The 20,964-nt window shown below is 46.2% G+C and overlaps 1 protein-coding gene across 1 annotated transcript in view; it reads right to left on the bottom strand.

Annotated features, from left to right (window-relative positions):
- The window catches only part of LOC122554083 (vesicle-trafficking protein SEC22b-like), a 74,021-nt gene extending 58,100 nt beyond the window's left edge, over window positions 1-15,921 (bottom strand). Inside the window, exon 1 of the mRNA XM_043698536.1 lies at window positions 15,721-15,921. Within this exon, the coding sequence (XP_043554471.1) occupies window positions 15,721-15,921 (201 nt within the window). The remainder of the gene's footprint in view (window positions 1-15,720) is intronic.
- Between the last annotated feature and the right edge of the window lie 5,043 nt (window positions 15,922-20,964).

Here is a 20,964-nt window from a genome sequence, read left to right as displayed (position 1 = left end):
GAGGGAGGGGAGTTGAAATGGATGGCCACAGGAGGGTGGGGTTGGTTGGTTCAGAGATGTTCCCTGAACCGTTCTGCGTGTTTGTGCTCAGTCTCCCTGATGTACTGGAGGCCACATCGAGAGCAACAGATGCAGTAAATGAGGTTTGAACATATGCAAGTAAATCTCTGCCGGATTTGGAATGAACCTTTGGGGCCTTGGATGGAGGGGTGGGGGAAGGTGTGGGCGCAGGCTTTGCACCTCTTATGGCGGCAGGGGAGGGTACCAGCTGTGGAGAGGAGGTTGGTGGGGAGTGTGGACGCATGGAGGGAGTTACGGAGGGAATGGTCCCGACAGAATGCAGTTGGGGTGGGGGGGGGAAATATAGTTTTAGTGGCGGGGTCTGACTGTAGATGGGAGAGTTCAAAACTAGGGGACAGCTTTTTAAAGTGAGAGAAGAAAGATTTAAAAAGGACATGATGGGCAAATTTTTCACACAAAGGGTGGTTCATGCTTGGAATGAACTGTCAGAGAGAGTGGTGGAGGCAGGTACGGTTACAACATTTAAAAGACACTTGGATAAGTTCATGAATGGGAAATGTTTGGAGGAAAATGGGCCAAATGCAGGTAAATAGGACTATTTTAGTTTGGGGACATGGTTGGCATGGACTGGTTGGACCGAAGGGTCTGTTTCTGTGCTGTGTCACTCTATGACTCCATGTTATGAATATGGTGTGAAGATTGTCTCCCCTAAAGAGACTGAATTTTACTGGATGAAGGGTCATTTCCAAGCAAGAAGCTTGTACAGAGGAGCGAAAACATGGACTCTCAAGAGTTTACAAGACCCATGAAATGGAGGATATCGATGGTGTGGAGATGCCTTTCTTTGGCAAGATCAAACCAATCAAGCATAAGCTACTGAAGTGCTGATATCCAACTGGAAGGAAACAAAGCATGCATTAGGTTATCCACAGTTGCCACAGTGTTGGTCATTCTGACAGAGAATGTAGCTGGAGAAAAATTATATTCAGCTGTTACATATGGGCCAGGAGGGACTGGACTCAAGGTCATAGGACAACTGAATGCACCCTGATAATATGGTGAGAGAAAGATGCTTAAGGGCAAGCCTAAAGCAATTAGAGTCGTAGAGATGTACAGCATGGAAACAGACCCTTCAGTCCAACCCGTCCATGCCGACCAGGTATCCCAAACCAATCTACTTCCACCTGCCAGCACCCGGCCGATATCCCTCCAAACCCTTCCTATTCATATACCCATCCAGAAGCCTTTTAAATGCTGTAATTGTAGCAGCCTCCACCACTTCCTCTGGCAGCTCATTCCATACACACACCACCCTCTGCGTGAAAAGGTTGCCCCTTAGGTCCCTTTTAAATCTTTTCTCTCTCAACCTAAACCTATGCCCTCAAGTTCTGGACTTGCTCACCCCAGGGAAAAGTCATTGTTTGTTTATCCTATTCATGTCCCCTCTTGATTTTATAAACCTCTACAAGGTCACCCCTCAGCCTCCGAAGCTCCAGGGAAAACAGCCCCAGCCTATTCAGCCTCTCCCTATAGCTCAATTGCTCCAACCCTGGCAACATCCCTGTAAATCTTTTCTGAACCTTTTCAAGTTTCACAGCGCCGTTCCGGTACAGCCGCAACATGACCTCCCAACTCCTGTACTCAATACTCTGACCAATAAAGGAAAGCATACCAAACGCCTTCTTCACTATCCTATCTACCACCTCCACTTTCAAGGAGCTATGAACCTGCACTCCAAGGTCTCTTTGTTCAGCAATACTCCCTAGGGCCTTACCATTAAGTGTATAAGTCCTGCTCTGATTCGCTTTTCCAAAATGCAGCACCTCGCATTTATCTAAATTAAACACCATCTGCCACTTCTCAGCCCATTGGCCCATCTGATTGAGATCCTGTTGTACTCTGAGATAACCTTCTTCGTTGTCCACTACACCTCAAAGTTTGGTGTCATCTGCAAATTTATTAACTATACCTGCTATATTCACATCCAAATCATTTATGTAAATGACGAAAAGTAGTGGACCCAGCATGGTCCTTGTGGCACTCCACTGGTCACAGGCCTCCAGTCTGAAAAACAACCCTCCAACACCACCCTCTGTCTTCTACCTTTGAGCCAGTTCTGTATCCAAATGGCTAGTTTTCCCTGTATTCCATGAGATCTAACCTTGCTAACCTGTCTCCCGTGGGGAACCTTGTTGAATGCCTTACTGAAGTCCATATAGAACACATCCCCCACTCTGCCTTCATCTATCCTCTTTGTGACTTCTTCAAAAAACTCAATCAAGTTTGTGAGACATGAGTTCCCAAGTACAAAGCCATGCTGACTATCCCTGATCAGTCTTAAGTAGTAAAACATGTACTGACCACAGTCGGATTCTTAAAGTAGAGAAACTGGAAAGCTGAGACTATTATGAAAGATTCATTACTGAACCTCCCTTCTATCAGAGATTGGGCGAGCTGTGACGTGTGTGAGAAACACTTTGCATCCTGAAACGAAAGAAAAAGGCTGCTCATGCCCTCTTCCTAAAGGTAAAGAGGGAAACTGACTCAGCATTGAAACAAAGAATTATTTTACCTGTGCCAGGACCAGCAGACTGAAAGAACTGCAGATGCTGTGGATCAGAAGTTGCTGGAAAAACTCAGCGGGGTCTGGCAGCATCTGTGAAGAAAAATCAAAGTTAATGTTTCAGGTCTGGTTGTCTTTCTCTCTACATATTATCAGCATGCATTTAATTGTCCTATGACCTTGTGTTCAGTATCTCCTGGCCCATGTTGGTTCGAATGTAGCAGCTGAAAAGGAACCTTTACAGTTCTGAGGAAGGGTCACTAGACCCGAAGTGTTAACTTTGGTTGCTCTTCACAGATGCTGCCGGATCTGCTGAGCTATTCCAGCAAGTTCTGCTTTTGTTACCAATAGGCTGCCACCTGGAGATGGTGCCACTGGCAAAACCCAACACATTGATCAGAGACTGCAAAGATCTTTCTTTTGTCAAGATGACGGTGGAGTAACATGCTCATTTTTCTCTTTTTTGTTTATTCTTTTTTTCACTTCTGCTCTTTTTCCTTTTCTCTTCATTTGTTTGGGCCTCCTCTGGCAGTGTAGTAACGTCAGGACGAGCCAGACATGGCTCCACCCCAGCCCAGGTTCTCCTGGTGAGCGAAGGTCTGGATTATCAGGCTAGACCAAGGCTCCAGTTCTGTGGCAGGGCCCAGGCATCTGAAGGAGGAGAAAGGCGGTCTCATCACGGTATGGTGTGTTGCCCTGTGTGTCAGTCTCCTGGTGTGGCAGTCCTGTCCCGGTTTGGAGGTCTCATCTTCATCTGGGGGGTCTGCTTCGTCTTCTGCATCCAGGTATTGAGGTCTACAAAATCATGAGAGGCGGATAGCAAGAAGCTCTTTTTCCAGGACTCAATTACTAGGGGTCACGAGTTCAAGCTGAGAGGAAAAATGTTTAAAGTGAAATGTGTGGAAAGTTCTTTACCCAGAGGGTGGTGGGGGCCTGGAATGCGTTGCCAGTGGTGGTGGTAGACGGGGTAACGATGGTATCATTTAAGATGTATCTAGACAGACACATGAATGGGCAGGGAGCAGAGGGATATAGATTCTTAGAAAATAGATGACAGGTTTAGATAGAGGATCTGGATCGGCACAGGCTTGGAGGGCCGAAGGGCCTGTTCCTGTGCTGTAATGTACTTTGTTCTTTGTAGTTATTCCAGTGGCTCAGCAGGCTGTCTCATTCAAGAATTGTAATCTTTTTAAACAAAGGCTCCCTGAGTAGCAGTCTTGTTCTGGTTGTGTTTTCAGAGTATTCCTCCGTTTCTAAATTGGCTTTCCCCAAGCCCAGGAGCCATTAACTGAAATTTGATGAACTTTGCCTTAATTTTACTTGGTTTTATTATTGTGAATGACTTCTGTCATTGATATAGGTGCCAAGGTGGGGTGACGTAAAAGTTTTCACTGCATTTTTCATGCAAAAGTACGTGGGACATTATATTTCTATTCTAAAATGGTTGAACACCAAGTTTATTTGTGGATTGAAATGTAAATTGAGGAACAGTCTCATCTTCATGAAGCTAAAAGCAAACAGGGTTTTACAACCACTGCTCCATAAAGGTCTAAGTTGCTCATGAGCTTCGTTACTCCATTTTGGGAGGCTTGGTCCCGACAGATGGTCCCATCAAAGACAGAAATCATCCAGAGGGCAGTGTGAAACAGCATGGAAGGACTGCACAGAGCTCTGTGACACATGGATAATTTCCTGCTCTGTGGATCCACTCTGACAGAACACCACAGCGCATTCTGTGTTGCATCATCGACTGGGACCAGATGTCAAATGCTGATACAAGTTCTTACGCTCAGCTCAAAATTAGAGATTGCTAGAAAAGCTCAGCAGGTCTGAGAAATCTGAGTTAACCTTTCGGGTCGAATGACCCTTCCTCAGAACCCTTCCTTAGGAGACCGGCACACAGGGTTCCCCCCGTCCTGGCCGGGACCGCCTTTCTCTCCTTCAAGTGCCTGGGCCTAACTGTGAGTCTGGAGCTTCGGCCTAGCCTGCGAGTCTAGACCCTTGCTTGCCAGGAAACCCTGGGCTGGGGTGAAGCTATATTTGGTTTGTCCTGGCATTGCTGTCTCTGTCGAAGGAGGCCAATAAAAAATGGAGGAAAAGGTAAAAAGAGAAAGGTGAGCCCCCTACTTGATACGGACCTGACTTACCTTATAGTCAGCTGTCAGGCTCCTTGGCACTGTGTTGCTTCATCCGCGTCAGAGTGAATTCACTGAAGACAAGGGCAACAGAAGAGTTTTCAGCTGCTTGTGATGTGACTGAACTCCAGAGACTTGTGGGGACAGGAAACCAAGTTGGCAAGTTTCTGGAGTGGCTATAGACGCTGACAACGTTCCGGCAATGGTACTGAAGACTTACGATCCAGAGCTTGCTGTTCCCCTAGCCAAGCTGTTCCTGTACAGTTACAACACTGGCATCTCCCTGACAGTATGGAACATTGTCCAGGTATGTCCTGTACACAAAACGTAGGACAAATCCTACGCAGTCAAACACCGCCCCATCAGTCTACTTTTGATCGTAAGGAGAGTGATGGAAGTGCTATCAAGCAGCTGTTCCTCAGCAATAACCTGCTCAGTGACGCCCAGTTTGGGTTCCACCAGGGCCACTCAGCTCCTGACCTCATTACAGCCTTGGGTCAAACATGGACAAAAGAGCTGAATTCCCGAGGGGAGGTGAGAAGGTGAGGAATGCAGCCTGTGACATCAAGGCTACATTCAACTAAGTGTAGCATCAAGGAGCCCTCGCAAAAATGGAATCAATGGGTCTCGGGGAGAGAATTCACAGTTGGTTGGAGTCATACCTGGCACATAAGAAGATAGCTGTGCTTGTTGGAGGTCAGTCAGTGTCAGATCCTAGGCCCAACCATATTTAGCTACTTCATCAATGACTTTCCCTTTGGCATAAGGTCAGAAGTGGAGATTTTCACTGATGATTGCACAATGTTCAGCACCATTCACAACTCCTCAGATACTGAAGCAATCCATGTTGAAATGCAACAAGATCAGGATAATATTCAGCTTTGGGCTGACAAGAGGCAAGTAACAGTCGTGCCACACAAATGCCAGTCAATAACCATCTCCAATAAGAGACAGTCTAACCACTGTCCCTTGACAATCAGTGGTGCTCCCGTCACTGAATCCTGCATTATCAACCTCCTGGGCTTACCATTGACCAGAAACTCAACTGGATTCATCATATCAGGGGTGGCACAGTGGCTCAGTGGTTAGCATTGCTGCCTTACAATACTAGGGACCCGGCGCTTGATTCCACCCTCGGGTGACTGTCTGTCTGGATTTTGCATATTGTAGGTTTATTCCGGATGGTCTGTTTCCGCCCACAGTCCAAAGATGTGCAGGTTAGGGTGGATCGATCACGGGCAATGCAGGGTTACGGGGAGAGGGTAGGGTTGTGGGTCTGTGTGTGATGGTCTTCAGCGGGCTAGTGTGGACTTGATAGGCCTATGGCCTCTTTCTGTAGTGCAGGGATTTTATGATTCAAGGATGGAAATTAAGGACAACCTCATACAATATGACAAGTTGCTGACCCACGCCGTTTTGAGGCCAAGGAATTGAATAGGCCTGATGCTCATGCAGGGCACCAGAAATCTTACTGTCAAATCTTTCAGTTGATTGTTGGAAATAAATATGTCGCTGTCAAAAGAAATGAAATAAATACTGTTGCTATACGAGCAGGCCAGTGGTCTGAACCAAGTTATGTAATTTCCACAGAGAGGAGGAAACATTGACATTGATGACAAACACAGTTCTACCAGCCACAGCCTAGGGACTGAATGGAACCGTAAATGCACAAGAGCCTGCTGAAGAACATGCTGAGGCCAGACAGTATTGAATGAGCGTATGACCAGTCTACATGCCACACATTCCCATTGTCAGGGAGTACTGTGGAGAGAGAGTGGTGTGAATGATTCACTCTTGGATATTGGGTAATGGGTAGGATCAGAAACCTGGGGGGAGAAATGGTATATTGGGTAGCATCACAGACTTGGGTGTGCATGCAGCATAAGAGGTTCAATCTGACTATATGCAATTCCATCGATAGACAATTTTCAAGATCACAGGAAGTGATGAATCGTCACATGACCTCATCCTCTCTGGCAGCTTTGTGGCTGAACTCCCAAGATGCATGCATTGATCTATTTTTTAAAAATGCATTGAATTTCTGGGAGAGTTTAAATTCTGAAGGGCAATTATCCTGTATCTGGTACTCTCTGAAAATGTCTCCAATTCTTGAGCTCAAGTTGAGACTTCAGGAGGTTCTGAATGACCTCCCTGGATAGTTAGCCTGGAAAAACATTTGACTTCCATTGACAACCCCCAGCCCCACCCTGCCATCCTTACTTCCTCGGAGGAGAAAGTGAGGACTGCAGATGCTGGAGATCAGAGCTGAAAATGTGTTGCTGGAAAAGCGCAGCAGGTCAGGCAGCATCCAGGGAGCAGGAGAAGGGCTTCTTTCCTGAAGAAGGGCTTATGCCCGAAACGTCGATTCTCCTGTTCCCTGGATGCTGCCTGACCTGCTGCGCTTTTCCAGCAACACATTTTCAGTCCTTACTTCCTCTCCCAGCATAACCTCTTGACCTTGCCACCCTTCCATGCCCACCCAACTGATACACAACCCAGGAGGCACCCGACCCCTTAACCCACTCACCTCTCCCACCCTAACTACTCCACTCAGGGACACATACCTATAGATTGCAGAGATATTTAAGTAACTGGGTGTAGTTTTGCTCGCTGAGCTGGAAGGTTCATTTTCAGATGTTTCATCACCATCACCGTCTGGAGGCTCACTGATGATGTTACCTAGTATGGTGATGGAATGTCTGAAAATGAACCTTCCAGCTCAGGGAGCAACCTACATCCAGAACCTCAACCTGAGCTACAAATCTTCTCACAACTGGCTAATATTTAAGTAACACTTACCAAGAGTACAGCAGCTAGTGCTGTAAAAAGTGGGCGGTGCAGATTTTTCCCACTGCTCCCTCAGGGATGTGTGAGATGTGAAGGATCCTCTATGGGAAGATCACTCAGAAAGATTGCGGCAACGTAATAGGATCAGAAATGAATTTTCTCACCCCGACCATAAGATCGAGCTCAAGGTTTTCCTGACCTTAATAGACGCTTTATACATTATCACTACAATGAGATCAAACGTTATAATATCTGTTGAGGATTCCATCTCAACCTTCTGTTTCAATTTTTTTGTAATCTTTTCTGAAACAATCTGTCCCATTATATAAATGTGCGCGATAATTTAGCGAGTCTTTGTGTTGATTCACTGAACATTAGCAGATAAGCCACACAGCTATAGTAACATTGTTCCTTCTCCACGCACTGCCAAAGATCGTGAAATGAGAGGAAATCATAGTATTATTACATTGTGCCCTCTGTACAGAATCAGGCCAGTCAGTCCATCATGTCCATATTCCTCTGTAAACCGATTACAATGGTGCTGAAGTGTGTGAATATGAGTATGTGTCCGTGTGCAAAAGCGTGTCTAAGTGCATATGACTGTGTGTGAGTGTGTGTTTGTGCATTTGTGTGCATGTGTGAGAGTGAGTGTGTGTGCTTGTGTGAGTGATTGTGTGTCTTTGTGTTAGAGTGAGAGTGTTTCTATGTGAGAAAGTGTATATGTTTCTGTGTGAGAGTGGGTGTCTACATGTGCCTGTGTTTGAGTGTGTGTGTAGTATGTGTGTGAGAGAATGAATGTGTGTTTGTGTGAGTGTGTGCCTTTGTATTAGAGTGTTTGAGAGTGAGAGGCTGTATATGTCTGTGTATGAGAGAGAGAGTTAGTGAGTGTGTATGTGTGTGTGTGAGAGTGTGACAGTTTGTATGTGTGTGTGTGCGTGAGTGTGTGCCTTTGTGTCAGAGTGTTAGAGTGTGAGATACTGTATATGTCTGTGTATGAGAGAGTGAATGTGTGTGTGAGAGAGAGAGTGTGTGTGAATGTGGTGTTTATGTTACCGTTTTTCCAAGTTTGCCCTGTCTCACAGCACAACCCATGCCTCTGCCTCCTCAGTCACACCCCCTACGTCAGCCTTCATGGCCTCAATCCCTTTCAATGACTGAGCCCATTTCCTTCCTCATTCCTCCCCCCCTACCCACCTTCAGCTCACTACCACGGCACCCACTTCCATGACTCAAGGGGTGGTGTCACTAGCTTTGGGCAGCGGGATGTGGGCTAATGGAAATAGTCTATCGGGCAGAAGGAAAGACTTGAGGGGAGGTGACGTAAATGAGACTGATGGCTCTGTGCTAATAACTGGACTGCATCGTCAATGATTGGACACGAAGGATAGATGTTCTGCTGAAGTCCAGTTCAACTATAGATGGAGATGCTGGTGTCGGACTGGGGTGGACAAAGTTAAAAAACACATGACAGCTAGCTACCTGACGAAGGAGCAGCACTCCAAAGGCTTGTACTTTCAAATAAATCTTTTGGCCTATAACCTGGTGCCCTGTCATTTTTTATTCAGCTCAACTATGTCACACCACAAAATGGAAATTGCTTACAAATATTTACCAGTTTGCACTCGAGTCATAGAGATATACAGCATGGAAACAGACCCTATGGTTCAACTTCTCCATGCCAACCAGATATCCCAACCCAATTTGGTCCCACCTGCCAGCACCCGGCCCATATCCCTCCAAACCCTTCCTATTCATATACTCACACAGATGCTTTTTAAATGTTGCAATTGTACCAGCCTCCACCACTTCCTCTGGCAGCTCATTCCATGCACATAGAACATAGAACATAGAACAATACAGCACAGAACAGGCCCTTCGGCCCACGATGTTGTGCCGAACATTTGTCCTAGCTTAAGCACCCATCCATGTACCTATCCAATTGCCGCTTAAAGGTAACCAAAGATTCGGACTCTACCACTCCCACGGGCAGCGCATTCCACGCCCCCACCACTTTCTGGGTAAAGAACCCACCCCTGACATCACCCTTCACCTTAAATAAGAAGTGTTGTTTTGTAAACCTTAGTTGGGAGTTTTATCAGACTTATAGTATTCCCTTATAGTATTATATAAGGGAAAGTAAAATATAGGTTAGATAAAGTAATTGTAAATAGTCATTCGTTAATTATTCTCTGTTATACTTTAAGAAATGTAAATCTTTTCTGAACCCTTTCAAGTTTCACAACATCTTTCCGATAGGAAGGAGACTAGAATTGCACGCAATATTCCAACAGTGGCCTAACCAATGTCCTGAACAGCCGCAACATGACCTCCCAACTCCTGAACTCAATACTCTGACCAATAAAAGAAAGCATACCAAACGCCTTCTTCACTATCCTATCTACCTGTGACTCTACTTTCAAGGAGCTATGAACCTGCACTCCAAGGTGTCTTTGTTCAGCAACACTCCCTGGGACCTTACGATTAAGTGTATAAATCCTGCTAAGATTTGCTTTCCCAAAATGTAGCACCTCGCGTTTATCTGAATTAAACTCCATCTGCCACTTCTCAGCCCATTGGCACATCTGGGCAAGATCCTGTTGTAATCTGAGGTAATCCTCTTTACTGTCCACTACACCTCCAATTTTGGTGTCCTCTGCAAACCTACTAACTGTACCTCTTATGCTCGCATCCAATTCATTTATATAAATGACAAAAAGCAGAGGGCCCAGCACCAATCCTTGTGACACTCCGCTGGTCACAGGCCTCCAGTCTGAAAAACAACCCTCCACTACCACCCTCTGTCTTCTACCTTTGAGCCAGTTCTGTATCCAAATGGCTATTTCTCCCTGTATTCTGTGAGATCTAACCTTACTAACAGTCTCCCATGGGGAACCTTGTCGAACGCCTTACTGAAGTCCATATAGATCACATCTATCGCTCTGCCCTCATCAATCCTCTTTGTTACTTTTCCAAAAATCTCAATCAAGTTTGTGAGACATGATTTCCCACACACAAAGCCATGTTGACTATCCCTAATCAGTCCTTGCCTTTCCAAATACATGTACATCCTGTCCCTCTGGATTCCCTCCAACAACTTGCCCACCACTGAGAAATGGCTCACTGGTCTATAGTTCCCTGGCTTGTCCTTACCACCTTACTTAAACAGTGGCACCACGTTAGCCAACCTCCAGTCTTCTGGCACCTCCCCTGTGACTATTGATGATACAAATATCTCAGCAAGAGGCCCAGCAATCACTTCTCTAGCTTCCCACAGAGTTCTAGGGTATATGGTGTCCAGTTCCTGTGGACCCCAGGCTCCTGTAATCTGCACGTCATACACCAAGATCAGAAAGGGAATCTTTCTGGGCTCATTTTTCACTTACAGACAAGGAGCTGATTGAACTCTGTGGTGATGGTGGTGGGGAGGAGCAGGTGTGCAGGAAAGGAGACAGGAACATTAAGAATGTTGAGCCCATGAGGTGGGTTGGGTATTTTGTAACTTTTTTTTCTTGTGTTCTTTTCCTGTACTGTTTTACATTTTACATTTTTTACATTACATTACATTACATTTTGAATTGTATTGTTTTGTATTTGTTGTAACATTAAAAAAATTTTTTTTTTCAATAAAAAAAAGAATGTTGAGCTAAGTCTTTCGATGATGGTTAGTGAATGTCTCTTTATACACACAGGGAGAGGGAGCTCTCTCTGCCCCCAGGTGCCAGAAGTCATTTGCAGCTTTCAATGGAGAGATTGGCAGATTTTAGTCAGTTAAGGCTTTCCCCTGATGCAATCTGGGCTAGTACGTTATTATTTAACTGGGAGACGTATGCCAATAACTGGGACCCACTCCTGACTGTACGGCCAAATTTAGCTCTAACTCCATTTACAAATTTGCTGCCATCACCACTGCAGTGGGTCGGATGTCAAATGACGAGGTAGAGTACGGAAAAGCAATAGGCAGCTTAGTGGCATGCTGTAAGGACAACAATCTCTCCCTCAATGTCAGCAAAATGAAAGAGCTCGTCATCAACTTCAGGAAGTGGTCTGGAGGACACGCTCCTGTCTGCATCAATAGTGCTGAGCTGGCGATGGTTGAGAGTGTCAAGTTCCTAAGAGTGGATAAAGAGTGGAGCTGGAAGAAGCGCATCTGGTTAAGCAGCCTTTTAAGGAGAAAGGGCGTTAACGTTTCAGGTCGGAGCCTTTCATCATGACCTGATGAAAGGTTCTGACCTGTTACGTTGACTCCCCTTTTTCTCTGATGCTGCTTGACCTGCCGTGCTATTTCCACTCTTTATCCACTCTGACTCTCCAGCATCTCCAGAGTTCTCGTAATCTCCAAGTTCTTAAGAGTCATTATCACCCACAATCTGTCCTGGTCCATACACGTTGATGTTACAGTCAAGAAAGCGTGCCAGCCCCTCCACCACCTCAGAAAGCTAAAGAAATTCAGCATGTCCCCAAAAGCTCTTATCCATTTTAATAAGTGATGGATCACAGCTTGGTATGGCAACTGCTGTGCCCAAGACCACAAGAAATGTATATAGTCCTTTAAAGGTTGTGTCACAAGTGGACAGGGTGGTTAAGGCTGCATTTAGGATGCTTGCCTTCATTGCCCAGACCTTTGAATATAGGAGTTGAGATGTCATGTTGAGGTGGTACAAGATGTTGCATAGGCCACATTTGGAGTATTGTGTACAGTTCTTGTCATCCTGCTATAGGAAGGATATTATTAAATTGGTGAGGGTTCAGAAAAATATTTACCAGGATGTTGCTGCAACCGAAAGGTTTGGGTTATAAAGAGAAGCTGGATAGGCTGGGACTTTCTCCACTGGAGCGTAGGACGTTGAGGGGTGACATCATAAAATCATGAGGAGCTTAGACAAGGTGAAAAACAAAGGCCTTTTTCCTTAGAGTGGGGGAGTTCAAGACTAGAGGGGTTTAAAGTTCAGAGGTGAAAGAGGGGCGACTTGTTCACACAGAGGGTGGGTTGTGTGTGGAATGAACTACGAGAGAAATGCAAGTACAGTTACAACATCTAAAAGACATTTGTGCAGGTACATGAATAGGAAAGGTTTAGAGGGATATAGACCACACACAGGCAAGCGGTCAACTAAGTTAGCTTGGGGAAACTTGGTTGTAATGGACAAATTGGACCAAAGTATGACTTTATGACTCTAAAAATTACTGAGAGTTGTGAACACAGCCCCTTCAAAAACCAGTCTTCCATCCAATGATTCTGTCTACACTTTTCACTGCCTCGGGAAGGCAACCAGAATAACCAAATACCCCTCACACCTCAGTTATACTCTCTTCCATCGGATAGAAGATACAAAACTTTGAAAACACGTAGCAACACATTCAAGAACAGCTTCTTCCTCGCTGCTAGACTCATGAACTGGCCTCTCACATGTCCGAGTTGATCTTTCTCTGCACCTTCACTGTATTTGTAACACTATTTCCTGCATTCTATTTTATTACCCTGATGTACTTATGGAAGGTAGGTCCTTTTCCAGTGCCACACATTTTGATTCTAATCTCCAACATCTGCAGTCCTCACCTTCTCCTGATTTGTCTGGTTAGCACACAATACAATACTTTTCACTGTATCTCAGTACATGTGACAATAATAAATCAAATCAAATCAAATCAAAAAAAGAGACAAACACTCTGCCTGACTGACTGATTTTCAGCACGAAAGCAATTCATGCCAGGTTTTGTCAGTAACAGAGAATAATTACTGTAAACATGTTGATATTTAATAAAAAGCGCAGAAAATAAAGGATGTTTAATTACGACCAATCAACTTAAACTATAATGTTTCGCAAAACACCAAAAACACACACACGCTCCTGGCATGGAAATTGAATATAGATGGATTATAGAATAAACATGATTGAACTAATTGATACAGCAAGTATGAGCATTGAGGTAGTTGTGAAGTGTGTGAGCTCTGAATGAGAAAATGAACAGCCCTGAGATGCAGCCTGTTCGAATCCATGAGCTAGCTGCCTGTCTGTCTGAGTGCGTAGCAGCCTCTCAATGCTAGTTGTTGGGGTGCAAGTGCCTGCTTTCTGAGCTGCCTACAGGAATATCAGAGAGCTTCCAGTGACCAACATGGAGGTCCTTTGTAGCAAGTGGTGAGCCATGTAGCTGCATTGGTTTCTAGGTTAAAATAATTCCACAGAGTCCAGTCTCTCATGATTAAGTCATCCTTTATTGACATGTACATAGTGCTTGACACAGATCCAGCTGGCCCAGAGCAGGCTCCTAGAGTGAGCACAACCCCTGACACTCCTATTTATATCTGTCAGCCAGGGCTCTCTGATTGCACTGGGTTAAAAGTCCCAGTTAGGAACTCACATTCTTTGAGGTCTACCTGGCCCTGGGTCGAATTACTACACCCCTTCCCCTCCCCAAGTCTGGATATATCGGCCTGTTCTTTTTTTTGAAGCTCCTCCCAGAACATTTTCGCCCCAGTTCTGGTTCCTCCAGCTCTGACCTTTACTCAGTCAATGTACACTGGACTGTAGCCTGTCCATTGTGCCTGACGCACCTTGGAAGAAATTCCTCATCTTTTTCCAACCGTAACAGGATCGAGGCTGCATCCATCTCAGACTGTGAGGTTTCTGCGAGGCTGGATGGAGGGTCCAAGCCCATGGGTTCTGCCAACTTTTCCAGCTATTCTGAGGGGGCTGGGTGCATTTTGTCCCTGCTCCGTTTATGAGGTAGCAGCTTTCATGTGACTGATATGTTCAGCACGGCCTTATCTCTCCGAACGTTGTACGTCATGGGACCTGACCTCTTGTCATCCCTGCCTTGACCCATGCTGGGCCTTTTCCATGGTTGCGGCATCACACTTTGTCCGCTGAAGTGAACTGTCTCTCTCACTTAGAGGAGGGCATGCGGCTAGCATTTCAACGCCCCCTCTCCACCACCACCGAGGTCTGGAAATATCAGCTTTAACCTGGTATGGAGTCCAATCCCCATTAGCAACTCTGTAGTTGCACAATGGGGTGGTCTTATAAACAAAGAGGAACTGGGGCAGTTTCGTACCTAGTGATGCTGGAGGCTGTTTCTTTAAGCCTTCCTTCAACGTTTGGACTGCTCTTTCCACCAGACCGTCGGACAATGGATGGTATCGAGCTGTCCGACCACGCCGAATGCCATTTGATTTCAGGAAACACTCAAATTCCTTCCTTGTAAATGACATCCAATTGTCCATGACCAAAACCTCCGGGAGTATGTGTAAGGGAAACGATGCTTGCAGATTCTCAGTTGCCATCTCTGAGTTGATGAATGAACTCTATGCATGCTCAACCACTTTGAATGGGCATCCACGAATGTCATAGAGTCATAGTGATATACAGCATGGAAACAGACCCTTTGGTTCAATCTGTCCATGCCAGACCTAGTCCCACATGCCAGCACCCGGCCCATATCCCTCCAAACCCTTCCTATTCATATACCCGTCCAAATGCCTCTCAAAATGTTGCAATTGTACCAGCCTCCACCACTTCCTCTGGCAGCTCACTGCATACACGTACCACCCTCTTCGTGAAAAGTTGCCCCTTAGGTCTCTTTTATATCTTTCCCCTCTCACCCTAAACCTATACCCTCTAGTTCTGGACCCCCTCACCCCAGGGAGAAAATACTTTGTCTATTTACCCTATGCATGCACGTCATGATTTTATAAACCTCTATAAGGTCACGCCTCAGCCTCCGACACTCCAGGGAAAACAGCCCCAGCCTGTTCAGCCTCTCCCTATAGCTCAAACCCTCCAACCCTGGCAACATCCTTGTAAATCGTTTCTGAATCCATTCAAGTTTCACAACGTCTTTCCGATAGGAAGGAGACCAGAATTGCACGCAATATTCCAACAGTGGCCTAACCAATGTCCTGTACAGCCGCAACATGACCTCCCAACTCCTGTACTCAGTACTCTGACCAATAAAGGGCCAGCATATTGGATGAGTCCAGAGCTTACCCACCCATTCCCACAAATGTGGGGAACTGCTGGCGTTAATGTTGTCCTTGTTGGCACTCTGGGAACTGCCCCACCAACATGGCTATGTCGTCATCTAATGCTGGTCATCAGACCTAATGTCTTGCTAAAATCTTCACTTTGGAAGCCCCTGGATGATCCTGGTGGAGTTCAGCCAGTGGCGACCTCTACTCGGGGCAATCACTCTTGCTCCCCATAATAAAATGCCGACCTCTCCTGTGATCTGGTCTCGCCGCGTCCAGAAAGGTTTTGAGCCTGGTTGTGATGGCCCTTTTGCTTCCCCCATCACCGTCAGCTGTTTTGGTTTTGCCAGGGTGGGATCTTTTTGTGTCCACAGTCGGATATTGTCAGTAGTGACCAGAAGGGTGTCCAGAAAGTTTAAAACCAGAACAGACTCTTCTAGTGGCAGCATCACCGGTGGTATAACTGCTAGGGGGAGGCAGCTCAAAGCCTCTGCATTTGCCACATGGCCCCCCCATATGGTGCTCCAAATTGTACTCACCGAGAATAAGGGTCCACCACTGAATTCGGCCGGTAGCTATGGGCGGTACTGCCTTGTCTTCTTTAAGTTGCCGATTTGACAATTTATAGGGGATGGAAACTTGGGCAGTTGCGTGCTCCTTTTGCAGGATGTGGGAGGTAAGGGTCACCACTAGTCTCCCTGCTGACATCTCCTGCAAAAAGTGCACCAAACTCCAGCTCCTCACAGACCGCGTTACGGAACTGGAGCCGGAGCTGGATCATTCAGAAGGCTGAGGGGGTGATAGAGAGGGGTTGTAAGGTTACAGGATAAAGGTGGCCTGAGTGTCAGAAGAGAGAAAGGGAGTAGGCAGGCTGTGCAGGGATCCCTATGGCCTTTCCCCTCAATAATACGTATACTGTTTTGGATACTTTTGGGGTGGGGGGGGGTGCGTAAATGACCTACTTGGGAAAAGCCACGGTGGCCAGGTCTCTGGCATTGATCCTGGTGTTGTGGTTCAGAAGGGAAGAGGGAAGAATAAGAGAGCGATAGTGAGTGGAGGTTCAATGGTTAGAGGAATAGACAGGAGATTCTGTGTTTGCTAACAAGACTCACGGATGGTATGTTGTCTCCCAGGTGCCAGGGTCAGGGATGTCTCGGATCAAGTCTATAGGATACTTTTAAGGGGAGGGTGGGCAGCCAGAAGTTGTGGCACACATCAATACCAATAACATCGCAAGGGAAAGAGAGGAGGACCTGAAAGGTGAATATAGGGAGCTAGGTTGGAAGCTAAAAGGCAGGACAAGCAGAGTAGTAATCTCAGGATTGTGATCAGTGCCATGGGCTAGTTAGGCTAGGAACAGAGAGGGAGTGCGGCTAAACACATGGCTATTGAGCTCATGTAGGAGGCAGGACTTCAGATATGTGGATCATTGGGATACCTTCTGGGGAAGGTGAGGTCTGTACGAGGAGGACAGATTGCACCTGACCTGGAGGGGTACCAACATCCTGGGAAGGAGGTTTGCTAGAGCTCTACAGGAGGGTTTAAACTAGTTTGGCAGGGGGATGGGAACCAGAGCTTATGGATCAGAGATGAAAATGTGTTGCTGGAAAAGCGCAGCAGGTCAGGCAGCATCCAAGGAGCAGAGAATCGACGTTTCGGGCATGATTCCTGAAGAAGGGCTCATGCCCGAAATGTCGATTCTCCTGCTCCTTGGATGCTGCCTGACCTGCTGCGCTTTTCCAGCAACACATTTTCAGCTCTGATCCCCAGCATCTGCAGACCTCACTTTCTCCTATGGATCAGAGGATATGGTAGTTGGTGAACAGGCAGATACAGCATGCAGAGAGTCTGTGAGGAAGGATATACAGTTGATAGAGCAAAGTGGCAGTCAGTGTGAAGGGCTGAAATGCATCTATTTAATGCGAGATGTGTCAGGATTAAGGGTGATGAACTTAGAGCATGGATCAGTATTTGGAGCTGCAATGTTGTGGCCATGACGGAGACTTGGATATCACAGAGGCAGGAATGGTTGTTGGACATTCCAGGGTTTAGATGTTTCAAAAGGTATAGGGAGGGAGGTAAAAGAGACGGAGGAGTGGCATTGCTAATTAGGGAGAGTATCACAGCTGCAGAAAGGGAGGTCTTCAAGGAGGGTTTGTCTATTGAGTCATTATGAGTGGAAGTCAGAAACAGGAAAGGAGCAGTCACTTTATTGGGAGTTTTCTACAGACCTCCTAATAGCAACAGAGACATGGAGGAGGAGATTGAGAGGTAGATTTTGGAAAGGAGCGCAAGTGACAAGGTTGTTGTCATGGATGACTTAATCTTCCCTCATATTAATTGGAATCTCCTTAGAGCAAATAGTTTAGGTGGAGTAGAATTTGTCAGATGTGTCCAGGAAGGATTCCTGCCTCAATATGTAGATGGCCGACTAAAGGGGAGGCCATATTGGATTTGGTACTTGGCAACGAACCAGGTCAGATGTCAGATCTCTTAGTTGGAGAGCATTTCGGTGATAGTGATCACAATTCCCTGACCTTTGCTATAGTCATGGCGAGGAATAGGAGCAGATGGTATGGGAAAGTATTTAATTGGGGAAGGGGGAATTACAATGCTATTAGGCAGGAACTGTGGATCATGGTGGCACAGTGGTTAGCACTGCTGCCTCATAGCGCTAGAGACCCGGGTTCAATTCCCGCCTCAGACGACTGACTGTGTGGAGTTTGCACATTCTCGCCGTGTCTGTGTGGGATTCCTCCAGGTGCTCCGGTTTCCAAAAATGTGCTGGTTAGGTGAATTGGCCATGCTAAATTGCCCAAAGTGTTAGGTGTAGGGGTATGGGCGGGTTGCTCTTCGGCGGGTCGGTGTGGACTTGTTGGGCCGAAGAGCCTGTTTCCACACTGTAAGTAATCTAATCTAATCTAACTAAACTGGAAACAGATATTTTCAGGGAAATGCATGACTGGAGAGGATTCTGAGAGATAGAATTTATGATCATTTGGAAATGCATAGATTGATTAGAGATAAGTGACATGGCTTTGTGAGGTGCAGGTCATGCCTCACAAGCCTTCTTGAGGATGTGACAAAACACATTGATGAAGGTAGAGCAGTGGATGTGGTGTATATTGACTTTCGGAAGGTGCTGATAAGGTTCCCCATGATAGGCCCATTCAGCAAGTAAGGAGGCATGGGTTACAGGGAAATTTGGGTGTGCGGATACAGAATTGGCTGGCCCATGGAAAACAGAGGATGGTAGTAGATGGAAAGTATTCATCCTGGAGCTCAGTGACCAGTGACATTCCGCAGGGATCTGTTCTAGTTCCTGTGTTCTTTGTGAGTTTTACAAATGACTTGGATGAGGAAGTGGAAGGGTGAGTTAGTAAGTTTGCTGATGACATGAATATTGGTGGAGTCGTGGATAGTGTGGAAGGCTGTTGCAGGTTGCAACGGGACATTGACAGGATGCGGAACTGGGCTGAGAAGTGGCAGATAGAGTTCAACCTGGAAAAGTGTGAAGTGATTTGTTTCAGAAGGTAGAATTTGAATGCAGGATACAGGGTCATCCTGATTCTTGATGTGGAGGAGCCGGTGTTGTACTGGAGTGGGCAAAGTTAAAAATCACACAACAGGTTATAGTCCAACAGATTTATTTGGAAGCACTCGCTTTCAGAGTGCTGCACCTTCATCAGGTGGTTGTGGAGTATAAGATCATAAGACAGACAATTTGTTGCAAAAGATTACAGTGAAACTGAAATGATATATTTAACAAACCTGGATTGTTAGATCTTTCATCTTTTAGAATGGGCTGCAGGTTTCAGTTCATTCATTTGTAAATCCCAGGACTTCTTTTAAGTCACCTTCTGGAGATAACGTAAGGTTTTTTAATCATAGGTGACATCTCAGCTCAGATAATGCATTGAAGGTGTAAGGTTAGAGTGAGTCTGTATCCCAGTCTTGAGTCAGACTGGTTCTATTTCCAAAGTGGATTTATGAACTATTACATGTATTGACTGCCTGCAGATTGTGCATCTTTCGAGCAAAATAGAATATATCTGCAAATATAATTCTGCAAATACAAATTCACCCCATAGACTTGTGTGTGTGTGCATGTGTGTGTGTGAGAGAGAGAGAGTGTGTGCATGTGAGTGTGCACGTGTGACTGTGAGTGCATGTGAGAGAGTGTGTGTTTGCGTGTGTCAAAGCTTGGTAAAGTGTGTGGGTGGGTGTGATGGAGTGTAAGCCTGTGAGCAGGCGTGTGTGTGGGCATGAGTGTGGGGGGTGCATGTGTGTGTATATGAGAGAGAGCTTGTGTATGAGAGAGGATCTGCGTGGTTGTGTGAGTCTGTAAGAGTGTGTCTGTACATGTGCGTGTGCGTGAAAGAAAGAGTGTATAGTGTAGTGGGGTCTGCTGTAGTGTGACCTGAACCCAAGATCCTGGGTAAGGCCATCCCCATGGGCACCAAACTTGGCTATCAGCCTCTGCTTGGCCACTTTGCTTTGTTGCTTATCCTGAAGTCCGCCTTGGAGGATGGTCACCTGAAAGTCCGAGGCCAAATATCCCTGACTGCTGAAGTGCTCCCTGACTGGGAGGGAACACCCCTGTCTGTTGATTGTTGAGCAGTGTCCATTCATCCATGTTGTAGTGTCTGCTTAGTCTCATCAAGATACCATGCCTTCAGGGCATCCTTGTGACATAGACAACGTTGGCTGAGCCACATGAGTACCTGCCACGTACACGGTGGGTGGTGTTCCCACGGGTAACGGTGGTATCCATGTCAACACTCTGACTCGTCTTGCAGTGGTTGCCATGACAGGGTTGCACGGTGTCGTGGTCGATGTTGTCCTGAAAGCCGGACAGTTTGCTGCAGACAATGATCTGTTTAAGGTTTGGTGGTTGTTTAAAGGCAAGAAGTGGAGGTGTAGGGAAGGTCTTGGTGAGATGGCTCATCCTCACTGGGAATGTGTTGCAGGCTGAAAAGGAGCAGAGGGATCTTGGGATCCATGTCCATAGCTCCCTCAAAGTTGCCACCCAAGTTGATAGGGTTGTTAAGAAGGTGTATGGTATATTGGCTTTCATTAGCAGGGGTATTGGGTTTAAAAGCCACAAAGTTATACTGTAGCTCTATAAAGCCCTGGCTAGACCGCACTTGAAATATTGTGTTCAGTTCTGGTCGCCTCATTATAGGAAAGATGAGGAAGCTTTATAGAGGGTGCAGAGGAGATTTACCAGGATTCAAAGTTTGAGAGAAGATTTGTAGCTCGGGTGCTCGTTGCTGTGGTTCTGTTCGCCGAGCTGGAAGTTTTTGTTGCAAATGTTTCGTCCCCTGTCTAGGTGACATCCTCAGTGCTTGGGAGCCTCCTGTGAAGCGCTTCTGTGGTGTTTCCTCCGGCATTTATAGTGGCCTGTCCCTGCCGCTTCCGGTTGTCAGTTTCAGCTGTCCGCTGTAGTGGCCGGTATATTGGGCCCAGGTCGATGTGTTTGTTGATAGAGT

Source organism: Chiloscyllium plagiosum, chromosome 11 (genome assembly GCF_004010195.1).
Source record: "Chiloscyllium plagiosum isolate BGI_BamShark_2017 chromosome 11, ASM401019v2, whole genome shotgun sequence".
NCBI classification, from domain to species: Eukaryota; Metazoa; Chordata; class Chondrichthyes; order Orectolobiformes; family Hemiscylliidae; genus Chiloscyllium; species Chiloscyllium plagiosum.
The sequence above is the reverse complement of the archived record's forward strand: the minus strand, read 5'-3'. Positions and strand labels throughout refer to the sequence as shown.